This window comes from Drosophila subobscura, chromosome E (assembly GCF_008121235.1).
Source record: "Drosophila subobscura isolate 14011-0131.10 chromosome E, UCBerk_Dsub_1.0, whole genome shotgun sequence".
Lineage (NCBI taxonomy): Eukaryota > Metazoa > Arthropoda > Insecta > Diptera > Drosophilidae > Drosophila > Drosophila subobscura.
In genome coordinates this window covers 13,332,184-13,351,693 of record NC_048531.1, presented here as the reverse complement: position 1 = coordinate 13,351,693, position 19,510 = coordinate 13,332,184, and the positions used below count along the sequence as shown (strand labels likewise).

General features: G+C 43.2%; 1 protein-coding gene and 1 long non-coding RNA gene across 51 annotated transcripts in view; one reads left to right on the top strand and one right to left on the bottom strand.

Moving 5' to 3' along the window:
* The window catches only part of LOC117892061 (Down syndrome cell adhesion molecule-like protein Dscam2), a 66,212-nt gene extending 48,607 nt beyond the window's left edge, over positions 1-17,605 (top strand). For 35 of the 50 annotated variants that reach the window (XM_034798030.1, XM_034797997.1, XM_034798029.1 and 32 more), the window contains 17 exons: positions 5,046-5,165; positions 5,235-6,461; positions 6,526-6,681; positions 6,741-7,424; positions 7,496-7,604; positions 7,667-7,843; positions 7,903-8,069; positions 10,707-10,919; positions 12,186-12,353; positions 13,046-13,201; positions 13,544-13,854; positions 13,918-14,098; positions 14,161-14,319; positions 14,519-14,533; positions 15,333-15,399; positions 15,579-15,590; positions 16,312-17,605. In XM_034798030.1, the coding sequence (XP_034653921.1) occupies positions 5,046-5,165; positions 5,235-6,461; positions 6,526-6,681; positions 6,741-7,424; positions 7,496-7,604; positions 7,667-7,843; positions 7,903-8,069; positions 10,707-10,919; positions 12,186-12,353; positions 13,046-13,201; positions 13,544-13,854; positions 13,918-14,098; positions 14,161-14,319; positions 14,519-14,533; positions 15,333-15,399; positions 15,579-15,590; positions 16,312-16,396 (4,007 nt within the window). In that variant the 3' untranslated portion in view covers positions 16,397-17,605. Of the gene's footprint in view, positions 1-765; positions 1,054-1,494; positions 1,780-5,045; positions 5,166-5,234; positions 6,462-6,525; positions 6,682-6,740; positions 7,425-7,495; positions 7,605-7,666; positions 7,844-7,902; positions 8,070-10,329; positions 10,498-10,706; positions 10,920-12,185; positions 12,354-13,045; positions 13,202-13,543; positions 13,855-13,917; positions 14,099-14,160; positions 14,320-14,518; positions 14,534-15,332; positions 15,400-15,578; positions 15,591-16,311 lie in introns of all 50 variants that reach the window. The other 15 variants (XM_034798042.1, XM_034798041.1, XM_034798040.1 and 12 more) reach the window with 11 other exon arrangements.
* Positions 1-19,510, bottom strand: part of LOC117892063 — a 46,717-nt gene that overhangs the window by 27,028 nt on the left and 179 nt on the right. The window lies entirely within an intron of this gene.

Below are 19,510 nucleotides of genomic sequence, written 5' to 3'. Positions count from 1 at the left end.
CGGCCAACTTTGGCGACTCGGTGACCGTTCAGTGCACCATTTCCAAGGGCGATCTGCCCGTGGACATTACCTGGCTGTTCAATGACTATGCCATCAATGACTACCACGGCGTAACCACATCAAAGATTGGCAAGAAGGTGAATGTGCTGACCATTGACTCGGTGAATGGCAACAATGCGGGCAACTATACGTGTCGGGCGAGGAACAAGGCCAACACGGTGGAGTACACCGCAGCGTTGGTGGTTAATGGTGGGACATTAGCTTAGCTTCTCCTACCAGCTATAAAGTAGTTAAAGATCATCTTTTTTAGTTGTTTATTGCTTTGATTTCCCTTCTGTTTCCGACCATCACAAGTCTTGCCCCAAATCACGCCCTTTGCCACTGGCTCGCAGGCCACACACTTGGGCCAGTACATAACTTATCAGTGCACCCTCACGGAGGGTGATCTGCCCCTGAACATACGCTGGACATTCAACAATCAGCCGCTCTTCAACGACGACGATCAGGACATCCTCGTGGCCAAAATGGGGCGACGCAGCAGCGTCCTGACCATCGAGAGTGTGGCGGCGCGGCATGCGGGCAACTACAGCTGCCACGGCGAGAATGCCGCCGGCAGGGCCAGCTACAGCACCCAGCTGAGAGTGATAGGTGGAGCACCTGTAGAGAGCAACCCCGTAGCGCCACTCCCCCCTCATTAATTGTAATATAATTTGTGCACCCTTTTCTGTTTTTCATTCGTATTTTCCCAACCGAATCCGAATCCAGTTCTTCCGCGCATCATACCCTTTGCCTTCGAGGAGGGTCCCGCCCAGGTGGGTCAGTACCTGACGCTGCACTGCTCCGTGCCTGGCGGGGATTTGCCCATGCAAATCGATTGGACGTTGGATGGCCAGGCCATGCCCGAGGATCTGGGCATTAGCACGGCACGCGTGGGCCGTCGTGGCAGCGTGCTCACCATCGAGGCAGTTGAGGCCTCCCATGCGGGCAACTTCACCTGCCACGCCCGCAATTCTGCGGGCCACCAGCAGTACACGGCGCCACTGAATGTTTATGGTTAGCCAAACCGCAAAAGGGGATCGCTTGAGTAGTTTGTTTGTGGCTGTCTCTACTACTACTAACCAGAAGTCTGCTGCATCATCCTCTATCTGTCTCCCTCTCTGTTGCAGTCTCCCTGCCTCTGTCTATCACTCCTTTGTAGCACCTTAAGCTAGACATACTCACACACACACACAATACTCGTAGCCTGCATGACTGAGAAACTAAGAAAAGCACCGATCCTGATCTGAACTGAACTGAATTCTGCAGTAGAATCCTCCCTCAGGGCAACTATAGGTTCGTTAGGGTTCTGCTCTCGTTACTGGTTACTCGTTGAGGCTCTTATCTCGTTACTCGTTACTCGTTGAGGCTCGTAACTCTCTTCATTCTCTAGGGTTCCCCTCTATTTCTGTGCACATTTTATGTTTAATTCTTTATTTTTTCAACATTTTTATCAAGTGCTGCCCAAGCTGGCGCCCCTGCCCGTCAATTCCCCGCTCTATGTGGGCGACTACTATCAACTGTCCTGTGCCGTGGTGCATGGGGATGCGCCCTTTAACATCACCTGGGACTACAATGGCCAGCCGGCCGGTGATCTACCCGGTGTCACAATCATGATGCACAGCCGTCGCAGCAGCTCGCTGAACATCGAGAGCGTACAGGGCGGCCATGCGGGTGTCTACACCTGTCGGGGCGCCAATCGGGCGGGCGAGACAACAGCCGAGAGTCATCTGAGTGTCAAGGGTTTGTTTTCATTCACAACTGGTAGTGGGTAGACACTCAACCTAGACTAGGACTTCAAGTTTGCATCTGTAAATCTCTCGCTCCGTGTTCTCTTTCTTTGTCTTTGTCTTTGTCTGGTGGTTGGTATTGCATTAGCACGATTTTTGTATTATAAATAACACGCGATTGGGTTTATCTATATGTAAATGGCTGCTCCCCCCCGCCACTCACTCACCCCTTTTGCACGGCTTTCGTTTCACCCGCTGCCCAGAGCTGCCACAAATGGAGCAATTTCATTTCAATGCCAACGGCGTCAATGGCGGCCAGGCGGTGCGTGTCATGTGCATGGTCACCTCCGGGGATCTGCCCATCGACATTTACTGGCTAAAGGACAGCCAGCCGCTGCTGCGCTCCATCTACCACAAGATCGACGAGTACACCCTCATACTGTCCCTGCGCCAGACCACCATCAGCGACTCGGGCAACTACACGTGCGTGGCCAGCAATGCGGCAGGCAATGCCAGTCGCTCATCCAGCTTGAAAGTGAAGGGTACTAAGTACACTACTGCTGCACTGTATATAAGAACTATACGAACCATTCTAGTTGGTTCACGTGTAAATTGTGTGTTCTTATCATTTGTATAAAGTTTTCCCATATCCAGATCCAACAAAAGACGTGCCAAACGACGCGACAAAAGACGCGACAAACGACGCGACAAACGACGCGACAAACGCTCCTTTAGCTCGCCCCGTCCCCTAGAAACACACACTGCAGAGTTAGGGCAGAGGCAGCGGCAGAGACGTGTCAGGGGCAGAGGCCATAAACAGCGCGAAGCAGAGTGTGAATGCTGCGGGACGGGGTGGGTTTGGCCACTGAAAATTAATTTCTTCATTGTGGCTATAATAATGATCCAATCGGATCCCAATTTGGTGATCTGATAGATATGGTCATTCCCTACGGAATGGCGTTTTTAGATTTGGGAGGTTTTCGCCCTTTTGCGGAGGCGGAAGGAGGCGTGTCTCATTTTTGAAATACACTTGTAACAGTGTGAGCATACAGAAGTCTGGATGCAAAATTTGGTGGCTCTAGCTCTTATAGTCTCTGAGTACTAGGCGCTCATCAAGACGGACAGACGGACGGACGGACAGACGGACAGACAGACATGGCTCTTTCGACTCGGCTATTGATGCTGATCAAGAATATATATACTTTATGGGGTCGGAAACGTTTCCTTCTGTGCGTTACATACAACCGTTATCCGCACAAATACAATATACCCTATTTACTCTTCGAGTACCGGGTATAATTAGAAATATAAAATCCATTTACATGGAAAACATAGTATATGGTTAGGATTTCGCTGCTAAATTTAACCATGAAATAAGCCCAGAAGCCCCGGAAAGATTCAGCCGAAAAACACAATTTAACTCTATTAAATCAGAAGCTTAGGGAACTCTCATTGAACACGTTCATTTCCTGAAACTATCTGGAATCTCAATTACCATTTCCTTCCCCCTACTTCCTCTTCCCTCTAAGAACCACCCGTGCTCGCTCCCCTGCTGCTCTCCGCGTCCATATGCGATGTGGGCGACTACGTGCAGCTGACGTGCATTGCCAGCCGTGGTGCCACGCCCATACTGTTCGAGTGGTGGCTGAACGGGCGACAAGTGCACGATCACGAGGGCCGTGACGATGTCTCCGCTGTACAGCAGGCGACAGTGGGCGAGCACACGAGCCTGCTGCTCATCCATCGGGTGCAGGCGAGCCATGGGGGCAACTACAGTTGCAAAGCCAGCAATCAGGTGGGCGTCGCAGAGCGACAGGCGAAGCTAATTGTAAATGGTAAATGTTCGCAGTTTGTTTTTACTTCCTCTCTTTTGCTCAGTCAAAACTCTCGCTCTTCGCTCTCTTTTTTGACTCTCTTTTGTCTCTCCCAGCGGCTACAAGCAAAAGTTTAGCCTTGACTGCATTTTGATTCTCTTTCGCTCTCTCTCTAGGCCAAAGACTGTAAAACAGTTCGATTTCGGGGTCTAAATTTATACTCGTTCAGATGTACATAAATATATATCTACGTGTAATTATGAACCACACTGTACAAAATATATGCAATGTATGGAATACGCTTCAACCTGCGATCTCTAGACTCAATTTATATTATTCCTCCAAAGTTCTATTGACACTTTTGTATGGTTAACTCAGCTCAGATCTGACTCTGCACCACACACACTAAATGGCACACCAAATCACACACACTCAGATACTTTTAAACGCACCACACACCCACACACCCACACAGAGAGCACTCTACTCTAGCGAAAATCCACCAAAGAGAACTCACAGCCTGACAATTTTTGCTTTAGCTTTTACCACACACATTTTATGAGGATATTTTTTGCTCATGCTCCAACACCGAATAAACCAATCAACCAATCAATCAATCAATTAACCAACCAACCAACAGCAACAACAGCAAGATCTTTGCCTTATATTTAATCGCTTCTCAATGTCTAACTAACGATAAACTGTACCTAATCGTGTAAGCCCAAAATGTGCCATTGAGGCTGAGTCCTGTGCGCTTCCATAAACGTAACATTTCGACCCCCGATTCAGTCCACTCCAGACTCCGAGAAAGAACCCACGAATATCCCACTCAATCCCACACCTTATCCCACATTAATTAACTTTCATTTTGTTGTGCTAATCATTTACTCAGTCACTTAAACACAAAACGAAGTCTGTTCGCAAAAGAAATACTTCCAAATGAGAACCAAAACCACGGACCAGACTTCGTTTTGCACCAATTTGCATGAACTTTAACCTTTAGTTTGATTGTAACTTTCAGTTTCATTAAAGCCCAACTTTCTGTTGTCCCGTTAGCAATTTAGTTATTTCATTGTGCTTACTATATAATAATGTATTTGGTTGTAGTTCGAATTTATTATTTAAACCTAAAGTTAAGCTAAAAGTGCGCAACTATTTTTGTGTGCAAAGAAAAAACTTGAAGAAAAGTTTGTCGAGAATATTTTCGCACTTTAAAAGCAAATTGAAATGAAGCTCAAAAACTGTTCATTGATACTTAAATCTTTCTAAAACTTCCAAAAGAACATTTTGATTTGCTTGTAGCAAAAGTCCGTCCATCCGTTGATGCGTCCTAACTGGATGTCGACCAGCCGCATGCTTTTTTGCTATATTATAAAGAGAAACCGCCACAGCCTTACTAACATATTGTTCTTCCACAACAACAAAACACCACAACACACACCACCAACAACGAAACGATGTACAGTGCCACCAAGATGGATTCTCGAGCCCACCGACAAGGCCTTCGCCCAGGGTTCCGATGCCAAAGTTGAATGCAAAGCCGATGGATTCCCCAAGCCACAAGTGACATGGAAGAAAGCAGTTGGTAAGTAGAACAAAACAAACAAAATCCTCAGCAAAAGCAAAAATCTAATGGCATAAATCTCTCCTTTAGGCGACACTCCCGGCGAGTACAAGGACCTAAAGAAGAGCGACAACATTCGCGTCGAAGAGGGCACTCTGCATGTGGACAACATCCAAAAGACCAACGAGGGCTACTATCTGTGTGAGGCCATCAATGGCATTGGCTCCGGACTCTCTGCCGTAATCATGATCAGCGTTCAGGCCCCACCCGAGTTCACCGAGAAGCTGCGCAACCAGACCGCTCGACGTGGCGAACCCGCCGTGCTGCAGTGCGAGGCGAAGGGCGAGAAGCCAATTGGCATTTTATGGAACATGAACAACATGCGTCTGGACCCCAAGAACGACAACCGCTATACAATTCGCGAGGAGATCCTCTCCACCGGCGTCATGTCTAGTCTCTCCATCAAGCGCACCGAACGCTCCGACTCTGCCTTGTTCACCTGTGTGGCCACCAATGCCTTTGGCTCCGACGATGCCAGCATCAATATGATTGTCCAGGAGGTGCCCGAGATGCCATACGCCCTGAAGGTGCTCGACAAGTCCGGCCGTTCCGTGCAGCTGAGCTGGGCCCAACCCTACGATGGCAACTCTCCCCTGAACCGCTACATCATTGAGTTTAAGCGCTCTCGAGCCTCCTGGAGCGAGATTGATCGCGTCATGGTGCCCGGCCACACAACCGAAGCTCAGGTACAGAAACTCAGCCCCGCCACCACCTACAACATTCGCATCGTGGCCGAGAATGTAATTGGCACGTCGCAGTCTTCGGAAGCTGTCACCATCATCACCGCAGAAGAAGCGCCCTCTGGCAAGCCGCAAAACATCAAAGTTGAGCCCGTGAATCAGACAACAATGCGCGTCACCTGGAAGCCACCGCCACGCACCGAATGGAACGGCGAGATCCTTGGCTACTACGTCGGCTACAAGCTATCCAACACCAACTCCTCGTACGTCTTTGAGACCATCAACTTTATCACCGAAGAAGGCAAGGAGCACAACCTGGAGCTGCAGAATCTGCGCGTGTACACTCAATACTCGGTGGTCATTCAGGCATTCAACAAGATTGGAGCGGGACCTTTAAGCGAAGAAGAGAAACAATTCACAGCCGAAGGCACACCCAGCCAGCCACCCAGCGACACATCCTGCACCACCCTGACCTCCCAGACCATACGCGTTAGCTGGGTGAGTCCCCCACTCGAGTCGGCCAATGGTGTGATCAAGACCTACAAAGTTGTGTATGCCCCCAGTGATGAGTGGTATGGTAAGTGGGGAATCGACAGCAACCAATAAAGTGCAAATCCAATTAACTTGAGTCCCTTTAACAGATGAAACCAAGCGACACTACAAGAAGACTGCCTCCTCCGACACCGTGCTGCATGGCCTGAAGAAGTACACCAACTACACGATGCAGGTGCTGGCCACCACAGCTGGCGGCGATGGCGTACGCAGCGCACCCATCCACTGCCAAACCGAACCTGATGGTGGGTGCATAATCCTTCGGGAAGATCCCTCTCTAATTACTCTCTGTTTCCCCTTGCAGTTCCCGAAGCACCCACCGATGTCAAAGCTCTGGTCATGGGCAATGCTGCCATTCTCGTATCGTGGCGTCAACCCGCACAGCCCAATGGCATCATCACGCAGTACACCGTCTACTCCAAGGCTGAGGGCGCAGAGACTGAGACCAAGACACAGAAGGTGCCACACTATCAAATGAGCTTCGAGGCCAGCGAGCTGGAGAAGAACAAACCGTACGAGTTCTGGGTCACGGCCAGCACAACCATTGGCGAGGGTCAGCAGTCCAAGAGCATTGTGGCCATGCCCAGCGATCAGGTGCCCGCCAAGATTGCCTCCTTCGATGACACGTTCACTGCCACCTTCAAGGAAGATGCCAAAATGCCCTGCCTGGCTGTTGGCGCACCCCAACCCGAAATCACCTGGAAGATCAAGGGCGTCGATTTCAGTGCCAACGATCGCATGCGCCTCCTGCCCGACGGCTCGCTGCTGATTAAGTCTGTGAATCGACAGGATGCCGGCGATTACTCCTGCCATGCCGAGAACTCCATTGCCAAGGATTCGATTACACACAAACTGATTGTTCTGGCACCGCCTCAATCGCCACATGTCACGCTCTCAGCCACCACCACCGATGCGCTGACCGTCAAGCTAAAGCCCCATGAAGGCGACACTGCACCGCTGCATGGCTACACTTTGCACTACAAGCCAGGTGGGTGGAGTCCCCTACGAGGGGGCAAACTTTCCTCTTACTTTTTCCTGATTTGGAATTTATTCTTGCAGAGTTCGGCGAATGGGAAACTGCTGAGGTGTCTGTGGACTCGCAGAAGCAAAACATTGAGAATCTGCTCTGCGGCTCGCGCTATCAGGTTTATGCCACAGGATTCAACAAGTGAGTAGCAGCCATAGAGACACAATCTTTAGCTCCAAACTAAATTAATCTCCTCTACCCAGCATTGGTGCCGGCGAAGCTTCCGATATATTGAACACCCGCACCAAGGGCCAGAAGCCCAAGCTGCCCGAGAAGCCACGCTTCATTGAGGTCTCCTCCAACTCCGTTTCGCTGCACTTCAAGGCCTGGAAAGATGGCGGCTGCCCCATGTCCCACTTTGTGGTTGAGAGCAAGAAACGGTACGTAAACCTGTCTCTAACAAAACCCTTTGCTAACCAATCAGCCTGACTCTTCACAGCGATCAAATCGAATGGAATCAAATCTCGAACAACGTGAAGCCCGACAACAACTATGTGGTGCTCGATCTGGAGCCTGCCACCTGGTACAATCTCCGCATTACGGCCCACAATTCCGCAGGATTCACCGTTGCCGAATATGACTTTGCTACACTGACCGTAACCGGAGGTATTTATGATCTGTTTTCCAATTCGAAACTCCACCAACACCCAAAACGATTCCCGCATTGCTTTTGTACATAGAAGTACGCTACGTAGACAGTGTGGGGTGCCCGCACATGAGCCACTCCATGGGGCAGCAGTCCCAGTCCCTTTGGGTTGTGTCCCATGGAGTGGCTTGCGGTTTGTGCCATCCCACCAGCACTGTCCATATACAAATAACAAGATGAGAAGCACCCCAGCTAAATAAAATGTTGTACACCCACAAAAACACTTCATAAATATATTTCCTGAGTTCATTTTTTGCCTTAAAAAGATAAACATGAGCAAATTTTTCATTTAATTTTCAATTGTGAACAAATTGCACAGTAAATTAATTCTCTAAATATTTCTTTTTTATAATTTTCTGTTTGTGATCTGCACCAAACTTGGCTTGTGGAATTAGTTCCCACATTTTTTTATGTTTTTTTGGTAATGTTTATTATTTTGTTGCTAAATGCCAGAACTTTGAACGCAGCGCCACCCAAAAAAAAAGATAATTAGTGTAAAAAAAGCGAATAATTTTCCTTACGTAAATGCAATTTGTTTCTTTCTATTTGTTGTTTAACCATAGCGAAGAGATGTACCTAACTGAATAGTTAACCAATCCAACTCACGATCCAGCAACAGTTTTACTTTATTTTATGTTATTATTTTATCATAGAACATCCATTTGTAGTGCTAGAAGATCACAGTATGAATAATGTAACTACATAAATATGATTTTTATTATTGTTTTGTTTATTTATGTTTTATGTTTTTTATTGCATTTCTGTGCCCAGTTTGTGAAAGAGATATTTGTACAAATGCCAAAACACACTTCAGCAAAGGAATTACAAAATAGTCTGCGATAGTTTGCAGCTTTAACTGCCTGAAATACATCGTATTTATGTACAATAAATGTTGTCGTACCCCGCGATCCATCCTCCCACCCAGTTCTCACAGGTTGTACAAATTCCAATCTTTGTATATTCCCAGCTAAACAAAAATATTGTAAAAATCTTCTTCTAAGCTCCATTTTATAGCAGTGTGCTCAAGCCGGAGAATTCGTTGACTTCAAGAATATTTCTCAATCCGCAACTGGTCACAGATTCCATTCACCCACTCACTCGCATTTTAAGCTATAATTTTAGCATTTTATTTTCAGTTTATATTTCATTTTAAAATTAGCAAAATGCTCATTAAAAAACAAAATATGTAAACACAGGAAAAAAATATGAAAAAGAAACAAATTCAAACTCCAAAACTGGGAATCGAGCAGAGCCACTACCACAAGTACAAACAAAAAAGAAAATATAGTAAAACACAACAACCAAAGAATTGTCCATCCAATCCAATCCAATTTATCAGCGAGTCCGACCCGATCCGACCAGAGAGCCGAGCCCGAGAGTTGATTTTCCTTATCTACATACGTACATACATATATTCTACATATACATACTCATTACAGTTACATGGAAACTACATTTTGATTTGGGTTTTTGTGATTGATTCATTACGATTCATTTCAGTTATGTCAAGTTTATGGTTGAGTTGTTCCCAAGTGCCTAAGTTAGTTAGTTGGTTTCATTTCAAGCAGAGCTCGAAACTCTTTCTCTCGAATGTTGTTCAATGCGTTTTGGATCGAAGTTAGAGCATTTTTACATACATCAATACTCGTACGTACATAATTACAATTACAAATTAGCTTTAAGCGGTTAACAGAAAAAACAAATTGCATTTAATCGTATTTTTACAATTTATTGTTACAAATTAAACAAACTATTAAACATATTCAATAGTTCAATTAAATTAGTTTTCAGATTCAAAGTTACTCAAGTTCTGCGCATTGTAAAATAACCAACGAAAAAACAAACAAAAACCATCAAATACTTTAATCACATTTCACTCTCTCTCCTCTCTCTCTCTCACTCTTTAACGAGTTGCTATCGATACTCTTTCATCAACGATAACTGTCTGTATTTGTATATGCATCGATCGTATGTGTGTGCGTGTCTGGGTACAAAAGTCAATGTGCAACATGTGCCACAAGCTGAAGCAGAGGCAGGCGAAAGGCCACAGCAGATTGGCCTACTCGTTCGTGTGAGAGCGAGTCTCAGTCACTCGCTATCGCCTGTCTCGCTGTCGCGCTCTCTCTCCCTCTGTCTTTCTCTCTCCTTTTGTACCTGTCCAAAAAAAAAAAAACACTCTTTGGTTGTTGTTGTTGTTACTGTTGTTGTTGTTGTTTGCAGGCACTATCGCACCCTCTCGCGATTTACCCGAATTAAGCGCCGAGGACACAATCCGCATTATCCTCTCGAACCTCAATTTAGTTGTGCCCGTCGTGGCGGCTCTGCTCGTCATAATAATAGCGATAATTGTTATTTGTATACTGCGTAGCAAGGGCAATCACCACAAAGGTATCTATAAGTATAATCCAACTAATTACGCATTTCGTTTTCTCTCTTTTCGGTTTCTCTCTCTCTCTGACACTCACAATCTGTCTCTCTGAAACACACACGACACACACGCGTACACACCCACAACACACTTGCGCTTTTGCCTTGAAATATTTTTTGCATGAAACTATTGTCGTTGGTCCTCTGCATGACATTTCCATGACCAAAAGGCACCATTGCCCCACTGGACGATGGCTTGGGCCATGGCAATGTGCACACACGCATTCGCCTGCCCGCCTGGATGCCCGAGTGGCTCGATCTCAACTTTATGGTGCCACTGATAGCCACCGTTGTGGTGGTTGCTGTGGGCATTTGTGTGGTGTGCGTGGCGCTGTCCCGCAGACGAGCGGATGATCTACGCGGCGGCCAGAAGGATGTCTACTGTAGGTTGCCCACCGCCGCCCAAATCTTGCGCTGTTTCAGAGGCGCAATGTGTTGTTTAACGATTTATATTTAACTTTTAGTTTAGCTCGATATTTTATTACTGTTTTTCTTTTGACAATCCGACGATAGCCGTCACTCCATGGTAAAACTTTAAACTACAAAATATATTTTATGGCATGTCTGTGTCTGATTTTACGCACTCTTTGCATGATGGCATGATTCACAGTGGCTTATAGACAAACATTCATTCATACAAGGCTACACTCACAGAAACAAATTAAAAGTTTTGCACTACAAAAATATACCAACAGAATATACCAAATACTGAAAATATACCACCAGATCTTACATATGTAAATTCCCATAATATATATCCAATCTATTCAATGTCTATATCATTAGTTCTTCCATCTTCATTGAAGCCAATTGGAAAATTAACAAATTCAAATATAAATATAGTTTGCGATGATTCAAAATGTACAGATTTACTCAGCAAAGGGCCAACAGGCAAGCTCTAACTGGTCCTGCTGGTCCTTTCCTGTATTCAAATATTAGTTTAATCCAAGTAAAAGTTATACCCCTATGCCTAGCCTTATTGTTGTACATACGTTTTTGCTTATGTGCTAAGCAACTTTTACAAATCGAAACGACTTCTCAACACTATCTCAACTATCCAACTATCTATCCATATAAATACTCGTACATATCAGACCACAAAAACCAAGACAAATCAAATCTATCGTAAATGTTTTTTCAGTTGAATACTTTCCGCACTTTTTACCCCCTCTTTCTGTACTTTGAAACCAAACTAAGATGCTTTTTGAAATCGCAATCGAGATCGTTCATTGGATCAAATCTAGAGTAAAAGTCGAGTCGAGTACAAAATTAAGTTCATCGCTCATTTCATGCCATTATTAATCTCTCTCGTAATTGTTATCCAGTTCACCAGTTGGTATATTTTGAGAAAACCAAAAAACACTTCACGTAACATCTTTTGGAATCTTTTTCGCAATTGTAACTTGTATTTTTGAGCTACTAATTAGCACATTTAGTGTGTTGAAATGCCGCACCAAAAACCAAAAAACAAAAACCAAAAAAAAGCATATCAAAATAATTGTCAAAAATCCAATAACGAGTGACGGGAACGCACAAGTCGAAAAATCGAAATTGAAAACGAAAAACAGAAGTAAAGTATGCGAGCGGATGACGGAAAAGCATCTTCAGTGTTTCAATATTGAGTTGGCGATATCATATATTAATTCTAGACGATGTAGTTTACAATCAGACAATGGGACCCGGCGCCACCCTGGACAAGCGCCGTCCGGATCTGCGCGACGAGCTCGGCTACATTGCGCCACCCAACAGGAAGCTGCCCCCAGTGCCCGGCTCCAACTACAACACCTGTGACCGGATTAAGCGAGGTACAGTCATAAGTAAGCATCTAAATTTCCAATGCAACATTTATTAATGCCACGAGCCCACGTTCGGGACGCGCCAGTGCAGCACCCGGACATGGCGCTGCGGCTTAGTTCTTTCTTCCATTTACTTTGCAAAAACCAAAAAAAAAAAAAAAAAAGAAACCAAAAAAAAATCAAGTATTTTGCGTTGCTATTGCACCAAACAAATGCAGACACGCCCATCTGCCCTACACACGACACTCGAGCTAAGCTTTTAAAATGAGACTGAGAAAATTCTTAATGTTGCTTTTTTCGAAGCGCTTCCTTTTGAGTTTGAGTCCACCCAGAGTCCACGTCCCAGTCCTGTTCCTCGCATGAAATGAACGAAAGAATAAATCCATTCCTAAATGTTGTTGTAAATTTAGATACATTTTATGTTCAGCTTTGTCTTCCTTTGGGGGCTGCATTCGCAACATTGAAAAAATATTGCGCAAGCAGCCCAACAATTTTTAATTGCATTTATAAACTTTTAATTTAAATATTCTTACCTCCCACGAACTCCCGACCCCTCCGCACATTTCGGTTGCTTCGATTCCATTATGATTTCCGTTGACTTATCTTTGATGTTGTACGAAATTGGAAATTTGAAAAAATATCACACGAAAATCCATCGCACCGAATCATACCACACCAAAAACCATGAAAAAAACGAACGCGAAATCGATTAGGCCGCGGTGGTGGCCTGCGCTCGAACCACTCCACGTGGGATCCACGTCGACCCAATCTGTACGAGGAGCTGAAGGCACCGCCAGTGCCGCTGCACGGCAATCAATATGGTCATGCCCATGGCAATGGTCCCGCTGAGTGCCATTACAGGCATCCAGGTAGGAGGAGTAGCAAGGAGCGGAGCAGCAGCCTCGCTCTCTAGTTATCATTTCTGTACATTCCCAAGCTCCCAACTAACCCACCAACCAACCCAACTGACCCAACCGATCCTCTATCTTTGAGTTGATTTTTGCCATCACTAACAAAGTTGTAGTCTAACGCCTGGTCGCAACGAGCTAACAAAGTAGTAAGTAACCACTTGGTGGGGGATTATCTTAATCGGGGAACACGATTCATTCTCAATCATACTAAACACACTAAACAGACATCATCCAAACACAACTGTCGCCAGCTGTGGAAGCTAAACACCCAAGCTAATTGATTTCTCTTGTCCCGCAAAGGCATGGAAGATGAAATCTGCCCCTATGCCACCTTCCATCTGCTTGGATTCCGCGAGGAAATGGATCCCACCAAGGCCATGAACTTCCAGACGTTCCCACACCAGAACGGACACACTGGACCCGTGCCCGGCCATGCCGGCACCATGCTGCCACCCGGACACCCAGGACATGTGCACTCACGCTCGGGCTCCCAGTCGATGCCACGGGCCAATCGCTACCAACGCAAGAACAGCCAGGGAGGACAGTCATCAATCTACACACCAGCACCCGAATACGATGATCCAGCCAACTGTGCCGAGGAGGATCAATATGTGAGTACAACTTTGGCTACATGGAGAACTGCCTGACTTGACTTTTGTTTCCCTCTTTGACAGCGCCGCTATACTCGCGTCAACTCTCAAGGCGGCAGCTTGTACTCTGGACCCGGACCCGAATACGATGATCCAGCCAACTGTGCACCCGAGGAGGATCAATATGGCTCACAGTATGGCGGCCCCTATGGACAGCCCTACGATCATTATGGCTCCCGTGGCTCCATGGGACGCCGCAGCGTTGGTAAGTGCTAAAACAAGGGAAATCCATTCGAATATCTGCTCAACCTTTGCTGTGTTGTACAGGCTCTGCTCGCAATCCTGGCAATGGTTCGCCCGAACCCCCACCACCGCCACCACGCAACCATGACATGAGCAACTCCTCATTCAACGACTCCAAGGAGAGCAACGAGATCTCAGAGGCTGAATGCGATCGCGATCATGGACCACGCGGCAACTATGGCGGTAGGTTCTCACACAAAGATAAAGCTCCACAGGAGACCCAAGTGACACTCATATTCGCTGTGGTATATTTCCAAAGAAATTCGTCTAATTTTAACACAACCAATTCGCCATCTCTTTCAATTCTATTTTTTCGAAATTTTTGTGTATATAAAAAATACATACAAAACATAACAAAAATACCAAAATATATATTAATCAGAAGACTCCAATGAGGGTGAGTGATGCAAAGCCGAAGAAGTTTGAGTTAGCTAGTGTGATTATCCATTATCAATCATTCGATAACCAGAATCACCCTCATTCTTCGACTCCTCACTGTCACAACAACAAAATACACTTCAAATAGTTATCCAGTGCCCCCCCAACCGCTCATTTACCCATCAGTCAGCGAGTTTTTCTTTTTGGTTGTTCCACTCATTCACTCCACCTGCAAAAATATTCATGCTGTGTTTTGCTAAAACAATTTTCAGAGGAACAATCCATCAATCAGTGTTCTAATTGTCCTTCAGTTCTATATATTTCACATTTTATGTTACATTTTCGGTTGATGGTTGAATATACTTTTTTTGTGTTAAGTTTCGGTTATTCGTTTATAAGATTCAAGTTTAAATTTGCACATTTAACATATTTCATTTCACTTCATGGCGCACACACACACATTTCACACTTAAATGTTTTATGTTTTTCTGTAACTAACGGGGCACTCTCTGGGGGGGAATCGAATCGTATTCATTGTGACTAGAAATCTGCATGCGATGGCCTCATAGAGGAACCTCTTCTACAGTGGGATCAGCACTCATTTCACGGTATCCCCTGCACGAATTATTGGGGACATCGAACACGTGTCTAGACCTAAGCCCGATGCCCTCCATCCTAAGTTTTATTTTCATTTGATGTTTTTCTTTCTATATCCCAAAAATAAATATAAATATCCTACTTTTTCGGTTCGGGCAAAAACAAACAAACAAATTTCTATTGCAAATATTTTTGAATACAAAAAAATGTGGAAATCGCAGCTGTGAAGCGATCACCCCAACCGAAAGATCAGCGCACCACCGAAGAGATGCGTAAACTGATTGAAAGGTAAGACTCTCGAGAGCACACTCAGACACTCAATCACAGTTGCACTCAACACACACTCACATCCAGTTGTTAATTGTAGTTCTGGTGCAGCAAATCTCCCAACTAACTTATCCTTTTTTGTTCATTTTACCCACTAACTAACTAACTTGATTGTGAATGATTATGATCGCCGGCACTAGTCGTCGACTGTTGTAAGTTCTCTCAAACTCTAAACTCTCTAAACTCTAAACCCCAACTAAATGTGACTAATCCACAAACGCCAATGCATGGTCCATCCTTGTACATATGTATAATAAAACAGAGTCTGTGCATCCCATCTATATACTAAAAACATATATAACCAAGTTTATTTTCCTTTTCTGGTTTGTTTACTAATTTGAATTTGAATTGTTTTGGTTTTGGTTTTGGTGTTTAAGTTCATTTTGTTCTGATTTTGAATTTTGTTTTAATTTCTGGTTTGGTTTTGCTGGCAAATCACAGTTGAATGTTTTGAAAATCGTTTTGATACAACTACTCCCATATATCGTATACGATACTGTAAGCCATAACTCGTACTCGTATCCGTCTATCACGATATACTCTATCTACCCGTACATACAATATTCCCACAAGTTCTAACAGTCTCTTGCAGCTTTTGCGCTTGGCCACAGCTTGCCAAACACAAGAAGTAAACGTAAACTCGTATGATCAAAAATAAACCACGAACAGAACATAAAGACACAGCCAACCCGACGAATTGGGATCCCCGAAGAAATTTAAATATCGATCAAGGGATCCCAGTTCGAATTATTGCAATTGCTTTTGGTTGCAGCCTATAAATAGTTGTTTTGAAATTAATGTAAATTTGCTCTCTAATTGAACCGATTAATCACACACTTATTTTTGGATTCCTCCTCCTTTGACGCTGTTTAGAAACGAAGCCGGCCCAAAACAACTCCAACTCCAACAACAAGCAAATGGCGCAGGATTCACAGCCTACGATACTATGGCAGTGTAATTTGTAAGCAACAAAAGCCAGCAGCAGTGTGGGCGTGGCATTGTTGCTTAGTGGTTTTAGGTGCATGAAGTGCGTGGGAGTTGAATGACACACTCGGACACACAACAGACACACACACACATCATCCGTACACAACTTGTGAAAGAATTGGGAGAGAAAAGTGAATTATATAACGCATATATGCACGCATAAAAAATTACTCAACTACTCGTACTCGAATATTCAAGTATTTATAACGTAAAGAAAGTAAACTTCAAAAGCATATTTATAGTGTCTATGCCGTAAACCGTAAACCGTAAACCGTACATAAAAGATACATACATAAAGATATACATCATATATACATGAATAACTACTCTAAGTGTGTGCCGTAAAGGAAGGTATCTACCAATTACATAAACGAGAAAGAAGCGAGGAAACGATAAAGAAACAAAAAACAAACTTACATATTCGCATCTGAATATTTGAAGTTAATTTTAAATATATTGTATTTTAGTTAAGTAAGCGAGACCTACCAAAATATCAGCAGAAAACCACTAAGCGCGATAACGATAACGAGGAGCTGCATTTCGGACTTTTGTTTTTAATGTAAACGCAAACGCAAAAACTCCTCTGCCATCTATGCCAAGAGCAGACAAACTCATCCTTTGCCTAGCCTAAGTCAGAGTCATAATATTAACTCACCTAATTGATATATTATATAAATAATACTTAGTCATATACGGATTGTATCATTTCTCCTATACGTATTGCACACATTTGCAAATTTTGTTTTTAATTTTTTTTGTAATGCGTTTTGCGTTGACGATTGTGATGATTTTTAATTTGTAGCATTGTGTCAGTCAGTAATTGTATTCGTGTGTATTCGTTTTGCTTTTAACTCTTATTTATAACATAGTTTTATTCTGATTTTAGAATGCGCTTCCAATAGAACAAAACGAAAGAACTGTTCAATGCACAAATTGCAGCCACGACAGATTTTTAATTGTATAATACAAGATCCCCAAAGGACACCCACACAGACTCACAGGACCCACTCTCGCACGTTTGATTTAGACCAAGTTTCTGCACCTCGGTTATACGCATTTGAAGCTTTAAAGAGAACTTGAAATTGTTTATGCCCCGCCATTTCAATTTCATTTTCAGTCGCTCTACTTTAAGTTTTCTAGCCTGTAAGATTTTAAATATATGATTTTATTATACATTTTATTTGGTATTGTTTTATTTATTTACTGTTTTGGTTTTCCGGCCTGCACAACAAAGACTGAACTATGCAAAATTCAATACGAAAACGGTTGAATCCCAGTACTAGAATAGCCGACACGAAAGTGCTGAACAGTAGAAATAGCAAAAGCATTTTCGAGGTAGCTCCATGATTGTTCAGCAGGGCACTGCCATCAGATCCGCAAAAGGATACTGATTTACCCAGACTCTATGCACATCACGAACTGCATTTACCCAAATCGCAAACGGGGGGAAAACAACCAACAACATTTATAGGAACAATTATATTATACTTAATGTTAAGTTCGCTTCATTTCATTCGCTTTCAGTTCCCACTCAAACTCTTTATCCACTCTTACCCAGACTACTCTACCAATTTTATATAGATATATACAAATACAAATACAATTACATATAAATATATATCTAAATGTAGCGTTGTGAGTGAACAAAAACCGAAACAAAACAAAACAAAAGATACTTTGCTTGTGTATTATGAGAAAACCTATCTGAATGTACTACAAATTTTCATGGTAAACGAACTACAAATATTAAGTAGTGTTTAGCGAAGAACAAAAGCATTTAATCGGTAAAAAAAAAGAGAACACAAACAAATAATGATGAGGAATCAAATCACCTACAAATTTTCGAGTAATTCAAATAGCAAGCAATAATCGATGATGGTCAGAGAACGTTGGATTTCAGAAATTGTAACGAAACGAAAACCAGATTTTACTCACAAAATAATTAGAGAAACTTTTCGGCAAATCAAAATCAAAAAAAGAAAATATATAAAAAAATTACACTTTTGGGCATTAAAAAAACGAATTAACACAACAAAGCGGTTTGAGATTATAAAAACTTAGGCTAAGTACAGCAAAAAAACATTAATTGCATACATTTATTAACAATCATGAAGACATTTTTCATACTACAATCTCGTAGGCGTACGTACTCGTATCATGCATGCAGAATCGAATCAAATCGATCGCTTTTTGTGTTGCTTCATTGCCAGCGGGAATACTTAAAGATATTCCGCAGAACGCTATTTTTTACCATACATACCTACATATATAACTAATTTTCTACTTAACTTTACATAAAATGCATTAATCAAAATTTAACTTCCATCGCAACAACAAAAAAATTGAACAACAAAGTAACGAGTAAATGATAAATTCACTTTCACACACACAACCGACATTCAACTTCAACGCACATCAGACTCAACATCCACAAGGACCTACCTAAGCAAAGAAGAAAGAGACATTGGATAAGTACATTGCAGTAAAAACCAAAATGTATATCCAAAATGGGAAAAGACAAGCAGTTTAAAACGCATTTATACTAATCACTCGCTCCTTCTTAGCAGAACAAATATTATACGAAATGAAGAGAAGAATCAATACCCCCAAGTGGAAACATTCGTAATCATTAAGCGAGGCATTATACTACATACAAATATGTGTATTACTAATTACAATTACAAAACGCATACATATATATTAACTATATTAAATATCGAATGTATTGAATTGACAACACAAGAGACATGCCAGGGCATATGTGTACCCATTGCCAGAAGAATATCCAAATGAATCTGCAGGGTAGCCCCCAGAAAGTTTTCGATCACACTTTGCGCATGCCCAGAAATTTGTCAGTTTCCAGTTTCAGTGTCATTCGAATCAAACAGAAACCAATTCAAATTAAATAAATGCCAATTTATGTTGGATAAAACCAAAACAGACATTCTTTTCTTTCTGCGGCAGCTCGCAGACATTTTGGGCTACATTTTATGTTCAATGCATTACCAGCAATAGGCATACTTTTGGGCGGCTGCTTTAAAAATCATTATTGGGAATAAAAAAATTGGAGAAAAAAAAGATTCAA